The 21773-nt window shown below is 49.7% G+C and overlaps 1 protein-coding gene across 2 annotated transcripts in view; it reads right to left on the bottom strand.

Annotated features, from left to right (window-relative positions):
• Positions 1-21773, bottom strand: part of Grk3 (G protein-coupled receptor kinase 3) — a 108558-nt gene that overhangs the window by 12344 nt on the left and 74441 nt on the right. For both annotated transcript variants that reach the window (XR_015046981.1, XM_021163545.3), the window contains exons 12-17: positions 18995-19089; positions 15002-15109; positions 7044-7110; positions 6054-6154; positions 2578-2644; positions 1199-1294 (exon numbers count right to left, since the gene is read on the bottom strand). Coding sequence is in view for 1 of the 2 variants with exons in the window: in XM_021163545.3 (XP_021019204.1) it covers positions 1199-1294; positions 2578-2644; positions 6054-6154; positions 7044-7110; positions 15002-15109; positions 18995-19089 (534 nt within the window). In the remaining variant the exon portion in view is untranslated. The remainder of the gene's footprint in view (positions 1-1198; positions 1295-2577; positions 2645-6053; positions 6155-7043; positions 7111-15001; positions 15110-18994; positions 19090-21773) is intronic.

The raw sequence follows: 21773 nt of genomic DNA on the forward strand, positions 1-21773 counted from the left end.
CACCACTATGTGCGTGTGGTACCTGTACACCCAGGCGCCAGGTGTGAGATGCTCAGAGGAGCCTGCTGCCCTCCAGCCGCCCCAGGTCACTGATCCAAACCTCATAAAAGTGGATCTGAGTCGGTCACCAATGTTGCTGTGGGTTCTTTGCCCAACACAGGCTCCATACTGGGGATCACATGGTAACACCCCATAGTCTTCCTGGGGTCAGCCTCCTCCCTAGGAGCCTCTGGCTCTGCCCGGTTGCCCCTGTGCATAGCTGCTTCCATCTCACATCTGCTTCTGTCCCCTGCCTCATTTCCATCCAGCTGGCACCTTCACCCTGCCCCCACACTCCTGCTCTGGGAGTCCCTGAGACAGCAGCCTGTCAGACTCCGCCATGGCACCCGCTGTTCTCTCTCTAGGTACCAGGTGTGAGTTTGACACTCAGAACCATGGCCTGCTGCTGGAGGGGACTCTTTCAGGTGGAAAAGTAACTGTGCTTGTGGGGATACACTCAAGCAGCAGAGAAGAGCCCCACCCGGGGATAAGCCACCAGAGTCAGGGGCAGATGACAGGCTGGTTGGCAGGCAGGCAGGCGGTGACCTGCTGACTTGGGATTTTTGAAGATGGTAATTTTCCCTCATGACTCACTCCCCATGAGTATGTCTTGTCTCCACTTGGAAAACTAGAGTCACGCACCAGTGTCTGGTGAATGTAGGGGATGATGCTAAGCTCACAGTCAATTCGCCCTTGATTGACAAGGGCAAAGATTCCTGCTGTCTGCATAGTCTCTCCTGACACAGGGAGACCCTAGACGTGGAAGCACGAAAGCCACTCACTCCGAAGTTGGATTTCAACTGCAAATGCCACATGTCAGTCATAGTGACAGTAGTGCCCCCTCTGCCGCTCAGCAGTGTAAAATGATTGGAACGGAGGAAGCTGCCAAGGCTTTGCTGGTAAAACTAAAGCCATCGCTAAGTTTAATGGATTCTTTTCTCCTTAAGCCAGGAAGGATGGGTGGACTGTTACCCCAGCATTGGGAAGGCTGAGGAGAACCTAGGGTCCAAGGCCCACTAGGCTACAGAGTGAGTTCAGAGGCCAGGGATGTAGCTCCATCCTACTAGAGTGCTTGCCGAGCAGGTGCGAGGGCTAGTCCCTAGCCAACTCTACACACAGCCATTCTTAGCAGAAACCCCATACTCAGGAGAGTGTGTACCTTAATGCCTTTGGTGTCTTCCTCATCGAAGGAGCCGATATCAAAGGCATCTGCAGCGTTGACCTCTCCCCGAGGAGGGATTAGGGGTGGCGGGTACTACAAGATCCAACAAGTAGGTAAGGCCCAGTTATCAGCTGACCTGTATACCCCAAGACAGCAGTCTATAAAAAGAACACAGCCCGCCCTTCAGAAAGCGCATGCGCAGAAAGCACGTGCCCAGAATGCGCATGCCCAGAACGCGCATGCCCACCCAGAGCTCCACACTACCAGCCCTCATCAGTGCTGGCTGTCCGGGTAATTGGAGCATGGCAGGATAGGCAGCCAGACACCTCTCCCTGTAGAAACAGCTATTACTCTGCAGCAGGCTTCACACAGAAACACACTTTTAAAAATTCAACCATTCCAGAGGTCCTGAGTTCAAGTCCAAGCAACCACATGGTGGCTCACAACCATCTGTAATGGGATCCAATGCCCTCTTCTGGTGTGTCTGAAGACAGTGACATTGTACTCATATAAATAAAATCAATAATTAAAAAAAAAAAAATTCAACCAGGGTGTTCCCTGTACCAAAGAGAATACAGTAAAGCTTAAAACAAGGGAAGGAGGGAGGGGGGTGTGGCTCCAAGGGAAAGGATGTGCTTCCTGGGTTACAGCTCCAGAAAAAAAAAAAAAAAAGAAAGAAACGAAACGAAAACGAACAAACAACCCAACCCATAAAATGAAGTTTTAAAAATTAGGAAGGGGTGGTATGGAGTCACAAAACATCCACGTTCAAGTCAGATGTTCCTTGCATGTGTCTGATTCTACACACATCTCAGTTAGCTGGAGAACTGCTATGCTGTATCTTCTATTATTTGTTGAGAGGAGGTCGCCAAAATTTTTATATGGTCACCCCTCAGCCCCTGCAGAGGACCTGTCCAGGCCATGGCTTGCCTATGAGGTCCACTGGCAAGCAGAGAGGATTTTCATGGAGCCTGCACACAACCTCTGTAGATATTAATCTCTGGGTGAATGTGTAAATGCCCTGTGGATAGTGCTCAGTCTGTGCCATTGTGACGCTGATGACTGGGGCAGAGTTGGTGTGTGCTCAGCACATCTGTGATTTTTTTTTCCCCTGAATATTTTCCATCTGTAGCTGGCTGAACCACAGATGCAAAACTAAGGCACATGTGGTCTGTATGAAGAAAATGAGGAAGAGGAAGAGGAGCCTTCCCGTGGGAGTCCCCTACCCCCTATGGCTGTCCCCTGTGTGGCAATAAGTTCAGGCAGGACATGTGGACATGGCAGGACTGGTGTGGGTGGGGACTCTGGAGGGACAGGGTCAGGAAGCCAGCAACAAAGAGACACAGAGAGCGGGCTCAGAGGGTCTGGAGGGATACCTTCCGTAAGTACACATGCTGCCAGTCAATGCCCTTGAAGAAGATGTGCTCCTTCAACTCTCGTGCCCTGGGAAAGAGGAGAGAGAGTGAGTCCTGAGGACAGGTGCTGTACCAAACTGTCTCCCCATAAGAACTACAGGAATGTTCCATCTCATTCAGAAACCAAGAGCAGGCTGGAAAATGGCTCAGGAGGGAAAGTGCTTACAGTGTCAGCATGGGAACCTGACCAGGATCCCTGGCTCCTGTGTAAATGTCACACTGGCATGGTAGCAAGAGGCAGAGACCGGGGATGCCCCAGGGCATTCAGCTAGCTAGACCCAATCAGGAAGCTTTGGGTTCTAGGGAGAGACCTGCCTCAGTATACAAGGTACAGATCCATCAAAGAAGACACCCATCAATCTTGGGTACACACACACATGCACACACACACAGTCACATGCACATGTACACATACAGAGAGAGTCACATGTACATGTACACACACACAAAGTCACATGTACACATACACAGAGAGAGTCACATGTACACACACAGAGAATCACATGCACATTTACACAGATAGAGAATTGCATGCACATGTTCACATACACATATGCACAGTATGTGTGTTTGCATGTGTGTATGTGCTCATGTGCATGAAACTCTGTGTGTCAGTGCAGGTGTGTGTATTTGCAAATGTGTGTGTGTGTGTGTACACGTGCATGGAACTCTGTGTATATGTGTATATATGTGAATGCAACACTGTGTGTATGAGTGTGTGTGTGTGTACTTGAGCATGTGTGTGTACATGTGCATATGTATATATGTACATGTGCATTGAACTCTGTGTGTGAGTGTGTGTATTCACACATGTGTGTACATGTGCATGTATGTACATGTGCATGGAACTCTGTGTGTGCATGTGTGTACATGTGTACTCAACTGTGTGTGTGTGCGGTCCTTGAGAAACCATAGACGGCACTGCAGTGATCAACACTGGGCCTGGGAAGATGTCCTGTTTGTCCAGATGTATACTGCAGCTTAAGACACCCTGGAAGTTCCCACAGATACACACATGTACATCTGTACTGTGTAGTTGCATGCAACAACATAGTTTGAAGAGTGATGAAAGAGGATAATGTTAAAGATTCTCCACAAATGTCAATCAGCCATGATGGACAGAATTACAGAAAAAGGATGGGACCATGAAGACTCTGGCACTGACTTAGATGGAAACTCCACAGTACATGTACCCCCATGGTTGAATAAACAAACTCCTTAAAGGTCAGGGTCAAGGCTGAGGTCACACAGCAGAGGTCACATGTTGAGTCCAGGTCTCCCTGCACTAGCAATGGCTGCTATGGGCTGGTCCTTAGCAGTGCCCTGACCCAAGCACCCAGCCCCAGATCTTGCAGTTTTGAGGACTCACTCAGAATGCCACTCAGAGCTGTTCTTCCCCCACCTTTACTCCACCATGAAAGACTCCAAGTCTGCCCTCCTTAGCCACAGCAGCATGGACCCCCCCCCTTCCAAGCCCTCCCTCCCTCTGAGGCCCCTTACATGCAATGCTCAAACCTGGGACTACCTTTCTTCACAGGCTGGGGCTCGGTGTACTGCCTCCAGCACACTGCTGTGTCTGTTTCCCTCACAGCTCCTCCCAGACCTGAATCATTAACAAGAGCTCGGAGCCAAGTCCTGAGCTGATGAAGGATCCCAGGCAAGGCTGGTACCCATGTCCTCAGCAGCAACATTTGAGGGGCCTTGTCTGGGTCCCGCCTGCACCCTCTGCTGTCTATACACAGCAGGCTGAACGTGTGACAGGCAAACCAGCAAGGTTGCTGGAGTCTAGACTGGCTTCTTCACTGCCATGATGTCACAGGAAATGCTGGGTGAAGCACAGAGACACATGCCCATCAGAGAGGCAAGCAAGAGGGGCTGTGCAGAGGTAGATGGGAGTGACAGGGGAATCTGCAATGCCAGCAGGTAGCAGAGCAACTGCCCTGGGATGAATGCAATGTGTACTGACCTCCAGACTTGTGTGTGTACACATGTGTGCATGTGTATGCATGCATGTACATGTGTATGGGTGACCATGTATGCATGCATGTCTGCATGTGTGTGCATATGTGTGTATGCATGTGTGCATGCATGTGTGTGTGCATGTGTGTATGCATGTGTATGTGCATGTGTGTATGTGTACACATCAGGGCTGGAATTCTTCAAGGAGACACACATACCACACACACACATACACATGCATGTACACTCACCCTCACACCAAACCTTGTCCCCACCCCTGAATTCTCAAGTCCCCACAACTAGCTGTGTATTCAAATAGGAGGGAAAGCCCTAGAAGGTTTGACATTTAAGAAACCAATATTGCCAAAAAAACTTTAAAAAAAATCAATAGATGAGTTAGGGATCTAAATGCTCAGAGAGTAAAACAAGGAATCAAAGGGAAGAGACAGCTGACAGGAGATCAGGAGCATGGAGGACAAAGGAACATTCTGCCAATCATAATGGGAATGGTGGGGGGTGGAGGGAGATGGCACGACTTGTCTCCTGAGCTGAGGAACACCAGCCTTGGACGAGCCCCAGGCATCCAGAGCAGCGTTGACAGCATAAAGCCACATCCTCCAGCTTCAGATGCCTCTGCATAACTGCAACATTAGGCTGGATTGAGGGGGGGTTCACCCCTTAGCCCCTCTCTAAGGAGCGGCTACTTGGGAACACATTGCAGCTAAAAGACAGGGCCCAGGAAAGAAAAGGGCTCGGGGTCAGGTAAATAGCAGACTCAGGAGACCCAAGAGATACAGGGATGGTATCTCTTGGATACAAGGAAGAGACAGAGAATGTGCCCAGTTCTCACAGAATGTGGAAGGAAAATTGAACCCCGCCTCTGTCTCCCTCTCTCTCTCTCTCTCCTCCTCTTCCCTCCCTCTCTCTTCATCTCCCTCTCTCTCCCCCTCTTCTCTCTCTCCCTCCCCCTCTTTCTCCCTTTCTCCCTCCCTCTTTCCTCTCCTTCCTCTATCCCCCTCTCTCCTCTCCCTGTTCCCCTTCTCCCCTCCTCTCCCTGTTCCCACACACCCCCCTCCCATCTTCCTCCCTCTCTTCACCAGCTGTTTGAACACTGGTCTCCCAGCTGGCAATACTGGGGGTGGGGGTGGAGTCTTTAGCAAGTAGGGCTTGGCTCTAAGAAGAGATTTACTTTGAAGAAAATCCTCCAGTTCCCCATCTCTGCTTCCTGCTCTACTGAGGTACAAGCCCCGCCCACGCAGCCCCCTGAGGACTGGCCCTGTACTTTGACTCCAGACCCCTCTGAAACCCAGGAATAGAAGCAAACTGATGTTGTACGGGCAACAGGGCAACAGAATGGCCAACCAACCAGCTCCCCCGCCCCCCCACCCCACCCAGTGAAAGATGAGGGCTCCTAGTGATGACTTGATACAAGAGACCAGCCTTTTCCTTTGGAGTGGAGACTCTGAAAGATGGCCCACCCTCCTCCTCCGCAGCCCAGCCGCTGGCTCACGTCCCGCTGGAGCAAACCCTCCAAGAGGGACCTCAGCTCAGGGGAGAAGGCATCTGGAAGCTGCACGTTCTAGGGAGAGAAGAAACAAACTTCAAAGGTCCATCCTAAGGCAGTGGCTTCATACCCAACCCAAGTCAAGGCTGTCCCTTAGGAAAGGGACAAGCCAAATTCACAACAGAGTAGCATTAAGCCTTCAAATGGTTACTGATTGGTTTGGGCAGGTCTAAAGAGCCTACAGCCCGGACCTCTTCTGTATGGGGGTCACCTCTTCATTTATCTGGCGGCTATGTCTGCTCCCCACCATCCGCATCTTACTTTGTTCATTTGCAACTCTCACCTTTTGCCCTGGTGTGTATTTCGGCTTGTTTCTTTTTTTTTTCTCTTTCAAAATTTCCACTAGGGATGGTTATCTTCATTTATTATTTTCACGATGTGATTCTCATATAGTGTACATACTATTTTACATATGTTGCATAATATATTTCATGTTTTATATGTGTTATATCATATATTGTTTTATAATATTTTATATATTATATGTTACATGGTTTTGTATCTGTCTTTATTGTTATTTTGTATCCATATCTATGAATCAACAAACATTGGGTGTTCAAATAAGTGTGGGTACATGTGCACCACAGGGCCCACATGGAGTTGGAGGGCAGCCTTGGGTGACTAACCCTGTCTTCCATCTGGTGTCTTTGTTGGCTTTTTGCTGTGCTCATCCCATGACCTCTGAGGATTTCTCTACCCTCACCAGACATTTCACAGCCCTATTGCTATTACAAATGTAGCAACTGTATCTGGATTTCGTGGGGGTTCTGGGAATCAGAACACAGGGCCCAGGTCTGTGCAGCAAGCTCTTTTTCCTCAGGGCCATCTCTCCAGCCCTGTTGTATATTCCACTATTCTATGGCACACTTATGGGACTCAGAAGGACTCTCCATAATGGTCTTACCACGGTCAGGGTCATTCGGTCTATCTCATGCTTGTCTTTGGTTTTATGCTGCCTGAAGGGGCTGTGGCTGTAGAGATAAGAGACAGTTCTATTAGAGCACTGCTTTGAGACCAGTATTTGGGTAAAATAAGATACATCTACGTTCAGAGATGGCAAACACTCGCGACTTCTGGAAACAAAGCCTAGCCACAGAACAAACAGACTGGGCCTTGAATGAGCCAGACAAGTCCTTGATCCTCGCTGCAGCAACAGTGTCATTGTGGCAGTGAGATAGGCTTCTTCTACTAAAATCACCAGCAGAACACAAGCCCCAGGCAGCCATGTGCAGGAGGGGTGAGAGCTGCCATAGCTACAGTGCAGACTTCTGCAGTCTGGCTCCTAAAACAGCCTGGATTCCCCCCACCCACCCACCCACAAGAGTCCCCAGGTAAGTGTGGATTGGCCTAGAAGCCCAGGTGCCTACCACAAACACAGCCTTGGTGACAAAGGACCACAGCAGCTGGCCCAGATGTGTTTCACCCAGGAGGAGTCAGGAAAGCTGGGGTCAGCTGTGGCCTGACCACACAAAGCCTTCCATAACCACAGCCACCTACGGACAGCGGCTCGGGATGCATGCCTCACACAGTGTGAGGAACCAAGTCCGTGGCAGTAGACAGCAGGTGCCAAATATGGCAGTCGGTTGTCAAGTAAGAGCCCAGTCCAGCTTGGTAAGCCTGGAAAAGGACTCCTCTTTGCTGTGTTATTTATATTTCTTTCTCTTACCTTTTAAAGCTATTATTCTCATACAGAGTCTCACCAGGCTGTTTTCAGGCATGTACATCATGTTGCCCTGCGCCCTGCTTCTCCCTTCTCCCCTCTCCTCCCCGCTCTGTTCCCCTTCTCCCCCATTCCCTCTTCTCTCTCCCCATTCCCACCAATGTCTCCATGTATCCCCTTTCTCCCCTCTGCTCCCCAGCTTCAATTCTTTCCTGTAATTCACACATATATGATTTTTATGACTCTCTAAAGTCTGAGACCACAGTGACAAGACACACATAATGTTTGTCTTTCTGGGACGGACTCAGTTTGCTGTGATTAGCACCAGAGCAGCCATTTCACTACAAACAGCTGAACTTCATTTTCCGTCATGGCTGAAAACAATTCTGTATTGTCTTCATCTCTGCCTCTGCTGACAGACACCTGGGCTGCTTCTATAGCCTAGCTGAGGGTGAGCCTGGCTCCATGTGTCTGTGATGTGCTCAATGTGAAGTTTTGCATAAATATATGGGGGTGCTATATAGTCGCATAGCACACATACACACATATGTATACATTCATATACACCCAGACATAAAAACACACATATACATTCATACATATACATTCATACACACATGCGTGCATACACATATGCATACAGGCAAATATGTATGTACACACATACATATACACATAACACATACATACATACATACCACATGTGAGTGAACTGAAACATAGACACACACACACATACATACATATACATTCATACACACACGTGTGCATACACACACATACACACATGCATACATACACATATGTACATGCACACACATGCATACATATATGTACATACACATGTGCACACACATACATACACATATGAACATATACATACATACACACATGCATATAACACACACATGCACATACACTTCACATGAGAGTGGACAGACACACATACAGACACATATGCATACATATATACATACACACAGACACACACACACTGGGAGGGGGTCTCTATATAGCCCAGGCTGTCCTCAAACTCACTTCAGTCCTCCCGCCTTAGCTTCCAGTGTGCTGGCATTTCAAGTGTGAGCCACACCTTTTGTGTCTTTGAAATTCTGCAGACAGAAGTGAGCTTTGAAGGGAAATTTTATTGCTAACCAGTATTTTCAATTTGCAAGTTAGAACACACGGCCTATCGATGTATTTGAAATTGATGAAGGGCCAGCTAGGGCTGGGGCTTCCTTACAGAAGGGCACACTTATGCAGTGACCCTGCCCCTTTACAAGGTACATAAGATATAAGGCAAAGCAAGATCCTGTGGAAACCATTCTGAGGCTGACTTCCCAGAGTGCAGCAGTGCATGGTATCCACAATTGAGGCCACTCTAAAGGAATGAGTCCCAGTCACATGTGCTCCAGGCTGCCTCCTCCTGCTGCAGGCAAGGAGTGGCAGGCTCCTTCTTCCTCCCTCTGTGTGAGAGAGGGCGCTCCAGTGTCTCAGCAGAGCTGCCAAGTAATCACCAGTTCCCAAAAGCCCTGATCTGAACAAAAAACCCCAACAAGGCAAAGTGGCACTCGCCGAGGATGTGCTATAATCTTTAAATAGATTTGATTGGAAATATTCTTTTCGCCTTGTTTCCAAGGAGAAAAATGTGCAATTACTGTGCTCAAAAAAGGAAATGGAGAGTCCGATGTGGTGGTGCATGCCAGCAAGGGAGGTGTGAGAGGCAGAAGCATCCAGGGTTCAAGGCCACCCTCAGCTATGCGGGCACTCCAGTCAAGCACAGACTGCTGGAGACACCATCAAACATAAAATAATAACGACTGAGCACACAGAAGACAGCCTTCTCTTGTTCCTGGCAACACCCCGCTTGGAATCAGTACACCTCACACTCGGACGCTCTCTTTTGTATAAATCCTCAGAAATGTCATTGCGTTGAGGTCCGGAGAGAGGGATGCCAAGCCACACTGCCAGTCTGTCTGTCTGTTGCCCTGCTGTCTCAACCCCATGGTGTTTCTCACAGTGTGAGCGACTGCTGAGGACCTTGAACTTAAATGTATGCTCGTGGCTGTGAGTGCAAAGCCTTGGCCTCTGACACGGTGCAAAAGTCATCCCAAAATCCTGCTGAAATGTATCAGTCATGTGAGAAGGTGGGATCTTTCAAAGTCCAGGTCAGGAGGGGGCTGCAGCCCCAGGAAGGGATTGAGTTAGAGAGGTGAATCTGGCTTCCAGGACTGTCCTCACTCCCCTCTCCTGCTCTCTCACACGGTACCCTGGCCAGAGTCTTTAATGGTGGTATAGAAGGTCCCTCAAGTTGCTGGCTAAATGCTCTTTCAGGAGCATGAGCCCAAATAAATCCTGTCCACTATAATTCTGTTATGATTCTGTTTCAGTTGCACAAAACAGTCAGAGTCAGAGAAAGCCCCAGGTCCTTCCTATGCCAACCCTCCTGCCCATCCCTAGATCCACAGGTCCCTTTTATAAGTTCAGCAAGTTCACATCTGAGCCAGCAAACATCATGGGAAGCTGGGTCTCCAGCTCTTCACCCTTGTGCTGCCTGATGGGTAACACTTGAGTGTTCTCGTCCAGCTCCTCGCACATGTGCTGCCAATACAGTCTTGATTACTCTTTGTGAACCAAGTCTGGGATTTGGCTTTCTATTTCTAAAAATGTTAAAGGGGGGGCTACCCTCAGATAGTAACATCTCCATTTTGAGAAGGAGTGGCACTCGCAGACCACGGATGGCAGCCGTTCCCTGATACAGGCTCTGTAAATAGGTGTCCTGCACCAGGCTGTCATCAGCACTGAGTGCAGGAAACACTCCCCAGCACCAGGCGGCTTCTGATCACAGCGGAGAAACACAGGGGAGAGAAAGAGTCCAGACCCCAGCACAAGCACAGAGCTCTTAATTAGATACCGCTGCGCTGAGCACACACCACCTACACCTGCCAGGAGGCCCACACACTCCTACCATGGATGCTTCAAACCCACAGGGTTGACACTGAGCCCAAACCAATATGACATTATGATTAAACACTCCCACAATTCAATTTCAGAAGGCAAGAGAGACTGTGTGTCACATCAAATATGCCTTTTGGAGTTTAAGCCAATAACAGTGAAACAGCTACAAATGGTCCCATCTCCCCTATGGAAGAAAGTCAGTAATTTCAGGGGCACTTAACCCCGCCCCAGGCCACAGCCCAGCCAGATGGAAGACACATGCGGGGGAGGAGCCTTCCCCAGAGGGAGAGTTCTTGGTTCCCACAATTCTGCTGGGGCCAGGGACTCTCCTGTGCACTTGGGTACTTGAGTAGTGCCCATGCATCCAAGCTATGACAACCAAAACTGTCCCCAGGGAGTGCAGAGCATCCCTGGAGATTGAAGCCGAGTGTTGCTGGTTGTCTGGCTGTGGCTGTCCTAAGATGGGCTAGGAAAGGAACAGGCTGCCCCAGGCGAGCAGCATCCCACCAGGCCAAGCTCTATCCACTCAGTGTCCTGCTCCAGACATTGTTTAAGCCAATGAGGGCTCAGAGCCGATGAGGGCAGCTTTGGGGCCTCTTGTGCAAGATGCAGAACAGTGCCGAGCCTCCCTGAGTGCAGATTCATGGGTGGTGTTTCCTGTCATTTACAGCTGGGGTAAGAAAGGCTCCCAGCCTAGTTCCTCCTCCTTTAAGATTTCTTTGTGTTTGTACTTTATGTGCAAGTGTGCTTTATGTTCACATGCACTGTATGTGCACATGTACTGTATGTGCATGTGTACTGTATGTGCATGTATGCTTCATGTATATGTGTAAGTTATGTGCATGTATACTTTATGTTTGCTTGTATGCATCTATGCACCATGTGCCCATAGGGCCAGCTGTGGCCAGAGAAATGAGCCAGGGTCCCTGGAACTGCAGTGACAGGTGGCCATGGGCAGATAGGTGGGTGCTGGGAATCAAACTGGAGTCCTCTGTCAGAACAGTGAGTGCCCCTCACCCCTGAGCCATCTCTCCAGCCTCAGGTCCTCCTTCTGCAAACACACCATACAGCCATGCGCAGGAAAGGTCCCTGTGAGCATTGGTTCAGCTTGAAGCATGCCCCTCCGAGAGAAAAACCCATCCTGTACCTGGAATGGTTGTCCCTGCACTGTCTGCACAGACTCTATAATGTTGTTGTGTCCCTCCAATCCTCTGCCACTGAGGCTCAGGTGCATGGTGCCTTTCTGTGGGCCTCTTGCTTCTGTCTCTGTCCCTCTGACACTATATACAGTATCTCAGAGTTTTACTGCTGTGGACAGACACCATGACCAAGGCAAGTCTTATAAGGGACAACATTTAATTGGGGCTGGCTTACAGGATCAGAGGTTCAGTCCATTGTTATCATCAAGATGGAAGCATGGCAGCATCCAGGCAGGCATGGTGCAGGAGGAGCTCAGAGTTCTACATTTTCATCTGAAGTTGCTAGCAAAATACTCACTTCCAGCCAGCGAGAATGAGGGTCTGCGGGTCTTAAGCCCACACCCACAGTGACACACCTACTCCAATAAGGCCATACCTACTCCAACAAGGCCACACCTCCTAATAGTATCACTCCCTGGGCCAAGCATATATAAACCATCACATGGGACTTCCAGGATCATCTTTCTGCAGATCGCGTGGCTCTGTCATCCTTTTAAAAACTCTCAGTACCCACCACCAGGAAACAAGGCCACCATGCTCCATAGCACACCGTGCTCCATAGCACACAAATGCTCTCTGGGGTCTTCCTTGCTTCCTCTAACACTCCCTATCTGAGACAGCAATTACCACTCACTGGATCCCAATGGTGAGCTGCACCTGTCCCTGAAACATCTTCTCCAGCTTGAGAGCACCATCTCCCACAGTCACCCTACTTGGTCAGAATGGGTCTCCCATTTCTGAGCTTCTGAGCTCCCAGGACTCAGGGGAGCCCACCCTCTCCCTTGTCCTCCTCTCCTCTGCATCGAGCAAAGCCCCTCGTGTGCCTTAAATACTCAATAAATGCATATCAAAGCTTAAATCACCGGAGTCAGAACTCATTTACTGTTCTTTGCTTGTGGTGCTATACCACTGCCTGGAAGGGCTTTTGAGTAAGCAGAGGAGAGAGAAGCTGGGTGGGGAGGATGCATCAAAGCCCATTTTCCAGACATGCCAGAGATTCTTCCTCCGGGTTCAGGAAATGATCAGGAGACAATGACCTGGAACTGGCTATGAAAAAAAGTCCAACAGTCCTTTGGGAACTGGCTATGAAAAAAGTCCAACAGTCCTTTGGGCAGCTAGAGGCTTACACACATAAAAGATTCTTCGATGATGTCTTCAGTCTTATCCTTGTTTACACTCATTCTCCCCGTGTGTGTGTGTGCATGTGCGTGTGCAAGGATGCATGTGTGTTGGAAGTGTGTACAGGTATGAGTGTGTGTATGTGCACACATGCATGTGTGTGTGTGTGTGTGTATGTGTGTGTGTACATATACATATGCACCTGTGCACTGAGGGCTATGGAAGTCAGAGGATAACTTTCATGAGTGGGTTCATCTCCTTCACCATGTGAATCCCAGGGATTGAACTCAGGTCCTCAGGCTTGGTGACAGGTACCTTTACCTGCTGAGCCACCTCGCCAGGCCAGTGTTTTTCCTGCCTGAACCAGCCTTCCATGAGATGCTCTTTTTAAGGGCTGCAGTCTGGCATTTTGGTCACTTGAGCTGTGCCCACTCTCTCTGGCTTCCAGCTCTCCCACATCTCTCCACAATTGTCCCTAGGACCATCCTCAGAGGCCTTTGGGTCCGTGACAAAAAAACCTCCCACCGCAGGAGAGGAGGACTCTGTCAAGGACTTTTATCTTCTCACTGAGACAGACTCAGCTCAAACTGCGGCTCTGTAAAACTCACCCCGAGATGCACAAATCACAGCTGCACAGGACGGAGGCGATAATTAGAAGAGCTGACTCTTCAGACACAAAGTCATGTGATCTGGGACCCTCTCCAGGCTACAAGCATGGGCTGTTTTTATAAACAGCTAGGGAGGGCAATGAAGAAGCAAATCGCAGCCTTGCCAGGTTTGCACTGGTTCCCTGGGGCACTTTATTGGGGACTCTCATATCTTGTATCCTGTGAGTCAACTTGGACTCTCGAAGCTCAGACTCTGCATCTCCAGGGGGAACCGGAGGGGCTCCTGGGTGTCTCCCTGAACCTGCGGTGACTGTGGTGGGGGTGGGGTGGAGAGAAAGGGGTCCTCCCTGGGAAATGACTTCCTCTGGCTAGCATAAACGCTAATCAGGTCAGCTAGTCTGGCCAAGGAAATTAAGGGCGCCTGGGCTCCACCAACATGGTACTGGTAACACAATTATGGAATAACAGACCCGACTTTCTCAGTGGTAATATAATTTTAGATTCTCGGGTTATACAACGGGCACAGCAGAATTGGATTACAGAAGCACCCAGGATGTACTGAGTCGTACTTGGAGCCAAGTTGGGAGGGCTGTTGGAGTTCAACAGCTCTTCAAACTCACCAAATAGGACATACAGTGGCCACGGTACACTCAGTGAGTTTTCCCAGGGGCACAGTGAGCCCATGGGAGCAGGCTTGTAGGCAACTGATAAGAGGGGAATCTGAATAGCAAGTGGGGACGAAAGCCTTTCTTTGACCTTTTAGTGAAAATGGAAGACACACCCTGGGCTCCTCTAGACTCACACTCCCAGTTAAAACCAGCTGAAACCTCTAGAAAGGCACACAGGTATGAGCAAAGCTGTCAGCCATCCAGTAGGAGGACATTCCTTGGGGCACACTCCCCTAAGGTCCAGCTCATCGTTCCCCATAGCCTAGAACACAGCCTAGCAGGAAGGCTCAGCATCAGACACAGTTGCAGCAGGCTCAGGGAGAAATGCAGACTTTTCGGGAAGTGCTACTTTGGCTCTTTCACACACAGCCCACAACTCCCCAGATGCTCAAGGCTCAGGAGTCACGAGAAGTCATCTGTACATGGAGTTGGGGTGGGGAGACCAAACCCCCCTTCTCCAGTCATCCATGGCATTAATACTTTTGCCTAGTCTCAGAACACTGCCGACAGTGGAAATACTTGGATTCCTGAGGATGGAACCCAGGGTGCCAGGTTCATGAAGCAAGTCCTCTACCACGAAGCTAACCTCCACCCAGGAAGCTCCACTCGATCCAAGTATCCCCAGGATGGGACGTCTGCGTTCCACTCACCCCCGCAGAAGCTTGAAGAGCATACAGCCCAGGGAGAACCAGTCAGCGCTGCTGTCATAGCACGTTCCCTTCTGCAACACCTCGGGAGCCATGTACCCATGGGTGCCCCTGGGGAGGGAAGGGAGATGGTCACAGGAGTACACTCACTCAGAAATCAGGAGGCTGACCCATTGTGAGAGGGCAGTGACACAAAGAGAGAGAGAGCACAAAGGAGAGGGCATGTGCACTCACACACACATATACACACACATACACAGACACATACACACACATACACAGACACATACACAGACACATACACACACATACACAGACACATACACACAGAGAGATACACATACACAGAGACACATACACACATATACACACACAAACACATACACACACATACACAAACATACACACACACTGTACTGAGCACCCTGCAGCAGGAGGCAATGGTGAGTTCCCATGGGACAGGAAGGCAATTTGGCCTTCACAGGATGTGAGGGCAATTTGGCTGAGGCATGTCACCCCACCAACCACCAGGGTCGATTCAACTGATCTGGCCAGCTAGGTGCTAGGTGGGTGTCCAGCCATGAAGACCCAAGGGTTCATACACTGTGCCCCAAGGTTTGTCAGAGGGACCTAGAGAATAAAGCCCTTATCTGCAGATGATCTGTCTTCAATGAGAGGATGATTGAGCCCCGAGGGGATGCAGGTGTGGCCAGGGCTCAGCATCACATGACCCAGGAGGTGAACTGACCCCATGCAAGACAGAAGGCAGGTTCAAATCCCAGGTTCCCTGTGGTAAGTGCTACTGACTTGCTTAGTCACGCCCCTTTGAAACCCTGGCCAGTAAGGATCACGGGCAATCACTGGAGCCTATGGGAGAAGCTGTATAGCACATGGTATGGGTTCTGGCAGATCACAGCCGGCCTGGCTCTCTATAAGGTGCCAGCATAAAATCGAGAGAGCCGTGCCGGGAAGAGAAGAGACCTCTGCCAGGGCTTCTAAGACATTTTCTGGGAAAGTTGAGTTCCAGCCTTGCCTGAAAGCCCTTCAAGGTGACTTTTAGGTGGTATCCATGACTGAACCTCAATTTGGGAGTGGAGGGACATCTTCCACAGAAATCAAACAGGCTGATGTGGATGGGTAGGCTCTGCAGGTGTTCTCTGGAGTCAACCAGAGCTACTGCCACCGTGGTTTCTCTCAATGGCTTGCATGGCAGCCAGATGCTCACTGATGGGCCACTGAGAACACAGGAGTACAGTTTAGCAAGGTAAGCTCTGCACATGCTCAAACTAGTCGCGGGCAATGCATTCAATTCCGGAAGTTTTTCTTTCCATCTGCCAGGGGCTCCTCCACAGATACATTCACCTGAGAGCCTGCAGCCCAGGGGTCAAAAGCTAGTGCTCAAGATTCGGTGGCTTTGAACAAAAGAAAATGGAGGGGCTGGCTGGGATCCAGGCCACACATCTTAACCCGGATGCATCTCTGAAGACAGAGGGCTTTGGAGCCTGGGGCAGGGAGTTTTTCTCTACCTGGAGCGCAGCATCTACACAGGACAGAGGAATTACAATTGTAGCCCCACTGTGCTCCCGTGACTCAGCCCCACTGTGTGCTTGCAACTCAACTTTATTTCTCTGCACCTCAATCTGCACGCTGTCAACAATGGCTAGTAACGCCCATAATCATGGGGGCTTGTGCAGGCACCATACTGAATGCAGTCGGCTAAGATCTAGCCCATGGCACGCACCCAGTCCTGCCAGATTCCCTGGCACCCCAATAGTCCCCATCTGCCTGGAGTTCTGCCAGCTGCCAGGTCCAGCAGGTACACAGACTCATGCCTGAAACTGTCACAGGATGGCACGAAATTGCCATCCTCTCCTTGTTGCAAGAGAGAATAGATAGGACAAGAGGAAAGAATTCAAACCCAGGTCTATGGCTCCAAAGCCTTCATTCAGCCCCAGCTACAAAATGCCTCAATAGAAAAAAATTTAAAAAGATATGCTCTCTGTGCCTTTATCTGCATAAAGTGGTGGCCCAGTACCAGGAGCCTGGTATCCTTAATCCAATGTCTTTGTGAATGCTATTTGAGAGGATCAGTGTCCGCTGTCAACATGTCAGATCTGAAGCACCTGAGAGACAAGCCTTTAGGTGCACTTCGGAGGAATCACCCACTCCTGGGCATGCCCAAGAGACTGTATTGCTCAGGTTAACTGAGGTGGGAAGACCCACACTAAAAGTGGGCGGCACCATTCCCTAGGCTTCAGTCCCGGGCTGTATGAAGAGGACAAAGTGAGCCAAGTGTGTGCCTGTTTCCTGCCTGGATGTGACATGCCTGGCTCTCTCCAGTCCTAGAGCTGGGATGCCCCTGCCAAGACACATTTTAACCCGGAATTATGAACCAGATAAACCATACTTCTCTTAAACTGCTTTTGCCAGGGCATCTTATCACAGCCAAGAAACAGACACCAAGACACTGTTCAAATACAGTTCCTCAAGAAGCAGGCAGAACAGCCCTCCATTTGTAGCTGGCGTGACTCTCAGGACTGAGGCAGCCAAGCTAGTGGGATTAAACAATCCTGTGACACAAAGCTGAGGTTTTGGGAAGGTGAACTCTCACAAACTCTCCTACTCAAGCTATAAGCACAGCAAACTGAAGATGTTAACACACCAGAGAGCGATGGCATTAAAAATTCAAAAGCCTATCTCAAAAAATGGCCGATGAATCAACTGGGAGATGTGCAGGTAGCCACGCTCTGGTAGAACACAGAGGCTTTCCAAGAGTTTTGTCCCAGCTTCCCTGCAAAGAGCAATCTACTCACAGAAATGAGGGGGTTCAGTATCGACATATCAGCACATGACTGGGGCTTTCAAAGGTCCTTTCTGATTTAAGGCAGGCCCTGATAAAGCACCGCAAACCCATCCCTTCAGTCTGAGTTACACAAAAGAAGGGTCTATAGTTTATTCTCCACACAGACACATGGAACGAGAGTCTGGGGGCATATCTCCCGAACCACTCAGCAGAGAGAGCACTTGCTCAGAAGAGAGTAAAGTGTAACCGTAAAAGACTGGGTGCTAGAATGAGATACTTTAGTGGGTGTCTGAGTGCATGTATGATGTATGCAGGGGGCATCCTCAGGCCACGGCTTGCATGTGGAAGTCACAGAACAACTTATAGGAGTCAGGTTTCTCCTATCATGTGGGTCCCAGGGTAACTGAACTCAGGTGCTTGGCTGCATGCTAGGAATCCACTTAGCCATTCACAATGGAGAAGGAAACATTGTAAACTGTGGGGGCTGGGAGGGGTGGCTTCACCAGCCTGCTTCTCACCCCTTCTTCAGAGCTGGGGCAAGGCTTTAACTTAGAGCTGACCTCAGGCCAGGTCACCTGCACTTAGCATTGCCACCTCTACATAAGGGTTCTGAGCCCTCAGAGCTGGCTCAGGGCGGCAGCCTCAAAACATACTTCCCTTGTGGCAAGCAACTGGCTCACCCTCCTGGGCTAACAGCATGACCTGTCAAGTAAGTAGGTGGCTGGCTCCCAGCAGTTGCGGATTTCTCAGAGGTGCAGCAGAGGGAGATGGGAAATGGGTCCTGAGCCCTCCCTGGGGCATTCCGGGTAGTATTCACATGCCACTCTAGGGCACGGCCTCTGACACTCACTCTGGCAATGGCATAAACCAATTTATTAGCTTTATGGAAGAAGAGACGGAAGTTCAAAAAGGCGAGCAGGCTCGCAGAGTCTCACAGGCGGTGCGCACTCAGCTTCTGCAGAACCAGATTCCTTCTCATGAACCAGCCAGAGCCAAGTCCATCCCCACCGACAGTGACAGGAAGCACTCTGCCTTTATCTCTATTCCCATCACCTTGATACTGAATACAACACAGAACATCCCAGCTGGTGAGGGAGGGAGGCAGGCGAGGGGCACAAGTGGCCAGGCGGTACTGCTCGAACACAGGCGCCAGGGTGCAGAAAGGCAGCAAATGAGGCAGACGTGATACTCACACGCTGGCGTGAGGCTTCTTTTTGGAGAAATCGCAGGCAAGGCCGAGATCCGATATCCTCACGTGCCCATATTCATCCAGGAGGATGTTCGCAGGCTGAAAGGAAAAGAGGTTCAAGAGTCCCCAAGAGCTCCAGAGGGTGCAACCTAATACCATTTCATCATGGATGGCACGACCTTCACGGGGTGCACCCCAACATCACGTTACCATGATCTCTACAGGGTGTATATCCTCATGCCATCATCTGGTGTCCTCAGAGGAAGGCATCAGGCCAATGAGTCCAGCACCACGCTGAAAACTTTAGCAGGAAGGGGCTCTGAGAGTGACCTCCCCATCCCAATTAGAGAGTAACACCCAGTGGGGGTTGGGAGGGCAGGACAGTTCCCACCACAGGCTTGAAGCATGTCCGTCCCATTACTCCAAGAGCTTCCGTGTAACCAGCATGGACATCCTAGCAATGGGGCACGGGCTTCAGGCCACCTGTGGACCAACAGATTTCAGAGACTACGGCTGTAACAGTCGGTTGAGGACAGGGAGGAATCCTACAGAGATGTACAGCTGCTGACCCGAGGGCTGGAAGTATCCCAGACCACCAGGCCAGTCCGGATGGACAGCCATCACTGACCAGGGCCCTACCAATTGGATCTGACCCTGACTCTCATCTAATCTGTTTCCATCCAGATTCAATTTGGTCGGTGCAATCACAGAAACAGAAGAACACCGACCCCCCCTCCTCTCCCTCCCTCCACTCCCCCTCCCCCACAAACACCTGCAGTTGCCTCTGGAAAATCTTTCTGCTGTGGAACACCTATTGTTTTCCCTAAAATAAAAATAACACAGAGCTCTTACAGCACTGAAACATGAATAACCATGAGTGACTAGAATTAATTTGAATGAGAATTAAATGACATCATTGCCCGGTAATAGCTTAGGAAACGAGACCAGCAGAGGACCAGGCAAAGCCATTTCCAGAGTTTCCATTAAGACACAGGGGCAGCAGCCCTGGGCTGTCTGTGTGTATCTGCTTCCTTGTAAAATTCATGAACAACTAACACGCCATGAGCCAACCAGCATCCGGTTATTTCTGGTTCAAAAATTTAAAAAAACAAAAAAACAAAAAACAAAAAAACCCAACTATCTTTGTTTCTGTACTTTCACATAAAAGCTAAGAGTAATTATTTTAACTCCCTAAACACTTTGAGTTTCACAGAAGTATTCTTAAAAACATTATGTGCCCAAACCAAAATGCAGCATTTTCTCCTAGATCTTAACGAGTCTATTAGTAGCAGGGCCCAGTGGCAGGTCTGTCATCCAGCCACTCAGGAGGCTGAGATAGGATGATCTCAAGTTCCATGCTGCCTTGGACTACCTAAATGAGCCCCCCCACACACACACACACCCCTTACAGAACCTAGGAGAGAGGAACATGACTTCATCCCAGCCCACTGCTGTTTAGATTATTCCAGAAGGAAATGGAAATGAAAGTCACTTTCTCCAGGAGTTTTCCTGTCGGTTGGGTGGGTGGTCATCCTCTTGCAGTTACTCACATATCTTACACAGGTGTGGAGATTTGGTCTGTTGCTGTGTATTGTAATGCTCAGTGCAGGCATCCAAGACGTGGTTGCCCCAGAGGAGAGTCTGCTCTTAGACCCACAGGATACTGTGCAACACTGACCCCAAGTTATTTCTTATTTCTGAATGAAGATGCAATGGTCAGTAGCAGGGCAAGAGAAAGATAGGTGGGGTTTAGGGTTCCTGGGCTTGGGGCTTGGAGGAGAAGGTGGTGAAAGTGGAAGGAGAAGATGCTATGGGTTAGGAGTCAAGAAAGCATGACCCTTGAGGGCTGGACAATTGGAGTTAAGAGCAGCCCACATGAAACATAGTAAGTTATCGATAGGAAAGCAGATTCTAATAGCACAGAGGGTAGATATCTGCCCAGCCCTCGTGCTGTTTAAGGCTTATTATAAATAGAAAGGTTGTGCGTGTCCTATATCTTGGAACTAAATGATCAAAGGTGGGGTAGAAATCCAGGATTCAGATTAAAGAAGTTCTATAACACACAGGTGTCTAGAATCTATTAGAGTCTCTGTCCTAGATGACCTCGCTTTTTTGCTTGCTTGCTTTTTTGTTTTGTTTTGTTCTTTGGAGGGGGGGGTGCCAAACTGACACAAGCTGGAGTCACCTGAGAAGGGAGAGTCATAATTGAGAACCTGTCTCCATAAGATCGGTAGGCAAGCACATAGAGCATTTGCTTCATTCGTGATTGATAGGGGAAGGCCCCGCCCATTGTGGGTGGGGCCAGCCCATTGTGGGTGGGGCCAGCTCTGGGCTGAAGGTCCTGGGTTCTATAAGAAAGCAGGCTGAGCAAGCCATGGAGAGCAAGGCGGTAAGCAGCATCCCTCCACAGCCTCTGCATCAGCTCCCTCCTCCAGGTTCCCACCCTGCTTGAGTTCCAGCTCTGAGTTCCCTGAGTGATGAACCACGGGCTATAAGATAAACCCTCTCCTACCTGCATTGGTTTGGGACATGGTGGTTTATCACAGTGACAGAGTCCCTCAGTAAGGCAGTCCTTCTTTTTTTTCCCCTCCCCTGTCTGCATCACACATCAATGCACCATGTCACCATGGACACACAGAGCAACTACCCAGGTCCCCCATCCTAGAGAGCCCATCTTGAAGCACACCTCTGGAGTATAAGGTCACAGTACTCAGAGCTGTTGCGTCTTGGCTCTAGGGCAAAGACAGAGATGTGAGCACAGATCAGGGAGGCACCACCATGAG

This window comes from Mus caroli, unplaced genomic scaffold, assembly GCF_978045245.1.
Source record: "Mus caroli unplaced genomic scaffold, Mus_caroli_1 scaffold_4, whole genome shotgun sequence".
NCBI classification, from domain to species: Eukaryota; Metazoa; Chordata; class Mammalia; order Rodentia; family Muridae; genus Mus; species Mus caroli.